Source organism: Oncorhynchus masou, unplaced genomic scaffold (assembly GCF_036934945.1).
Source record: "Oncorhynchus masou masou isolate Uvic2021 unplaced genomic scaffold, UVic_Omas_1.1 unplaced_scaffold_5877, whole genome shotgun sequence".
Lineage (NCBI taxonomy): Eukaryota > Metazoa > Chordata > Actinopteri > Salmoniformes > Salmonidae > Oncorhynchus > Oncorhynchus masou.
In genome coordinates, this window is record NW_027012299.1 from 10,351 (window position 1) to 13,269 (window position 2,919).

General features: G+C 44.1%; 1 protein-coding gene across 1 annotated transcript; it reads left to right on the top strand.

Moving 5' to 3' along the window:
* Positions 1 to 1,016: 1,016 nt before the first annotated feature.
* On the top strand, positions 1,017 to 2,144 carry LOC135536277 (inactive phospholipase C-like protein 1; the record flags this gene model as incomplete). The annotated part of the gene is made up of 3 exons (XM_064962636.1): positions 1,017 to 1,091; positions 1,278 to 1,565; positions 1,857 to 2,144. Coding segments are annotated over 3 exons (651 nt in total), but the record flags the coding sequence as incomplete, so codon positions are not given.
* Between the last annotated feature and the right edge of the window lie 775 nt (positions 2,145 to 2,919).

Below are 2,919 nucleotides of genomic sequence, written 5' to 3' on the forward strand. Positions count from 1 at the left end.
TAATTACATGACAGCAGGATGAAAGTGCTCTGTCTGGCTCTGATGGAGCCGCTACCACACACATTTTTCTGGTTTTGAATTCCTTATCATCAGTAATATTGCACAAAGGCTGGAATTCATATCGAAACACATTGTCACGTTTACACAATGTCTTCATTTACAAGCCACTGCCTGTGCACACTTGTTATTCTGAAAACTGGATTTGTATTAACCTGTGTGGGAAGTCTTCCTGGTAGTAATGTCATATGTTTTACCTCGCCCCCTTTTTGACCACGGAGAAAAAGCTACTGCTTATAAACTGAGATGTGGATTTGAAAGAATAGAACTTAGAAGTCTTATTATACCTATGTGGTTTTCAAAACCCTTGAAGAGCATATTGTGTTATAATGGCCAGCTGAGAGAGAGAGAGGAACAGCAGGAGGGACAGCAGGAGGGACAGCGAGAAAGAGACAGAGAGAGAGACAGAGGACCTGTTGCATTGACACCAGCCCTGACATTTCAGCACCCAGTGACAATAGAGCTGTCTTCTTCCCACCTGTCAATCAATCAGCTGTCCTCTGGAGACTGAAAGACGAGGAAGCAGCGAGAACAGATGTGTGAGTGTGAACACAGAAGATCTATTTTTGTGGGCCCCGTCAGCCCTAAGACCAGACTCTGTACACTGTGTGAATCAGTGCCACATTACCACACAGGAAATTAAATGGCACAATTGATTTCCAGCCTTCCAAGCCTGTGAAGATAAATTCAGATTAGCAGACCTTTATTTCAGGTGTCTGGCTCATCATTCACGGGGATATTACTGATGGCTTTCATAGCTACCTCATTATTACTTATTTACATTCTACATTCTTCTCTGTTGGGCCCTATGTCCACATACGTCTCTACTCCTATTGTAACTATGTCAGTTGATGGGATATGCCTGTAATGTCTTGTCTTGACACTTCTAAACATAGCCTGTAGGATAAGTAGACTTGTCTGCCTGTCTCACTCTCTGCTCTTCTCTGTGTTTTACCCAGGATCCTTCATTGCACAAGTTGGCCGGCGGGCGCAAGAAGACAGTGTCCTTCAGTAGCATACCCTCAGAGAAGAAGGTACGTTTTTAGTGTCTCAAAAAAACTACCTGGATTTAGAATTATAGTCTGTAAATGAAAGTGAAATGGGAAACACTTTATTTGACCGACGGATGGATTTCAAAACGCATTCATAAGTCATACATGACCGATTCATAAGGAGGATAAGGATTCAATTGAAATGTATTCTCCTTCCCCCTCCTCCAGGTGAGCAGCGCGTCCGACTGCCTGGCCTTCATGCAGGGGGGCTGTGAGCTGAAGAAGGTGCGTCCCAACTCCCGGATCTACAGTCGTTTCTACACCCTGGACCAGGACCTCAGCTGCCTGCGCTGGGAGCCCTCTAAGAAGGATGGGGAGCGTGCCCGCCTGGACATGGTCACTATCAGAGAGGTTAGGACAGGGAAGAGCACTGAGACCTTCCTGCATAACGGACCTGCTGCAGAACACCTGGCTGAGGAGGCAGCCTTCTCTATTATCCACGGGGATGACTACCAGGTAGGAGGGGAAGAGGGGCAGACACTAACCTGGTCCCAGATTAGCTTGTGCTGTCTTGACATCTCCTTTGGGAATTGTGGTGCCAAGTAGTTGGCAAGAGAGCAGAAACAGACTGGCAGTCAGGCAAAGGCAGATAACACTGAGGTTTTTAAATCATCATAGACAGCCTTTCTGTTTTTAATTATATTACTTTATTCATCTCTTTTATCTAATTTTTCCAAATGTTTTTAATTTGATTGTTTTACTTGAGAAAACTTTTAGATTTCATTGATGTGTATTTGTATGTCCCAGTCTCTGGACCTGGTGGCTCTTTCAGCTGACGTGGCCAACATCTGGGTGACAGGGCTCCGTTACCTGGTGTCCCACCCCTCTGCCATCGGGCATGGAGGGGGGGCAGGCGGGGGAGGAGGTCTGGGAGGAGGGAGCATCATAGGGGAGGGTAGCCTCGGCAGTAAGATGAGGAGTGAATGGCTGGCCACAGAGTTTGCCGAGGTGGATGAAGACGGGTATGGGATCGTCGCAGAGGATACGGCCGTGGCAACCATCTGTAAGCTGTGTCCTGGCATCAAGGAAGCTAAGGTGAGTGTCTGTGTGTGTATGTGTACATGCTTGTACAGTATGTGTGTGTGTCCATGTGAGTGCACAGTTACACCAGAGAGAGAGCAATGGTCTACCTTGAAATAGAAAACACGATTGTCTTCATAGCTGCCTAACCATCTGTAAGGTCTGTAATGGCATCAAGGAACCTGATGTAAGAGGACGGGTAGTCACATTAGAGGAAGTAGAAAGGATTTGAGATGATCAGAGTTGAGGTCAATTCCGTCTCCAATTCAGTTAATTATCGCACTTTGTTTTCTGTTAAATTACCCCCAACCCTAATAATGATGACGGCAACAGTTAGTATAACAGCTGTAATTACAAAAAGGATTGTCTTCATAGCTATATCTAAAGTTTAAATGAACATGCTGTAGGTGGTGGATAACTGTAGGTGGATATCTAAAGTTTAAATGAACATGCTGTAGGTGGATATCTAAAGTTTAAATGAACATTGTAATATCTAAAGTTTAAATGAACATGCTGTAGGTGGATATCTAAAGTTTAAATGAACATGCTGTAGGTGGATATCTAAAGTTTAAATGAACATGCTGTAGTGGATATCTAAAGTTTAAATGAACATGCTGTAGGTGGATATCTAAAGTTTAAATGAACATGCTGTAGGTGGATATCTAGTGTATACATGAACATGCTGTAGGTGGATATCTAGTGTATACATGAACATGCTGTAGGTGGATATCTAGTGTATACATGAACATGCTGTAGGTATCTAGTGTATACAAGCACATGAACATGCTGT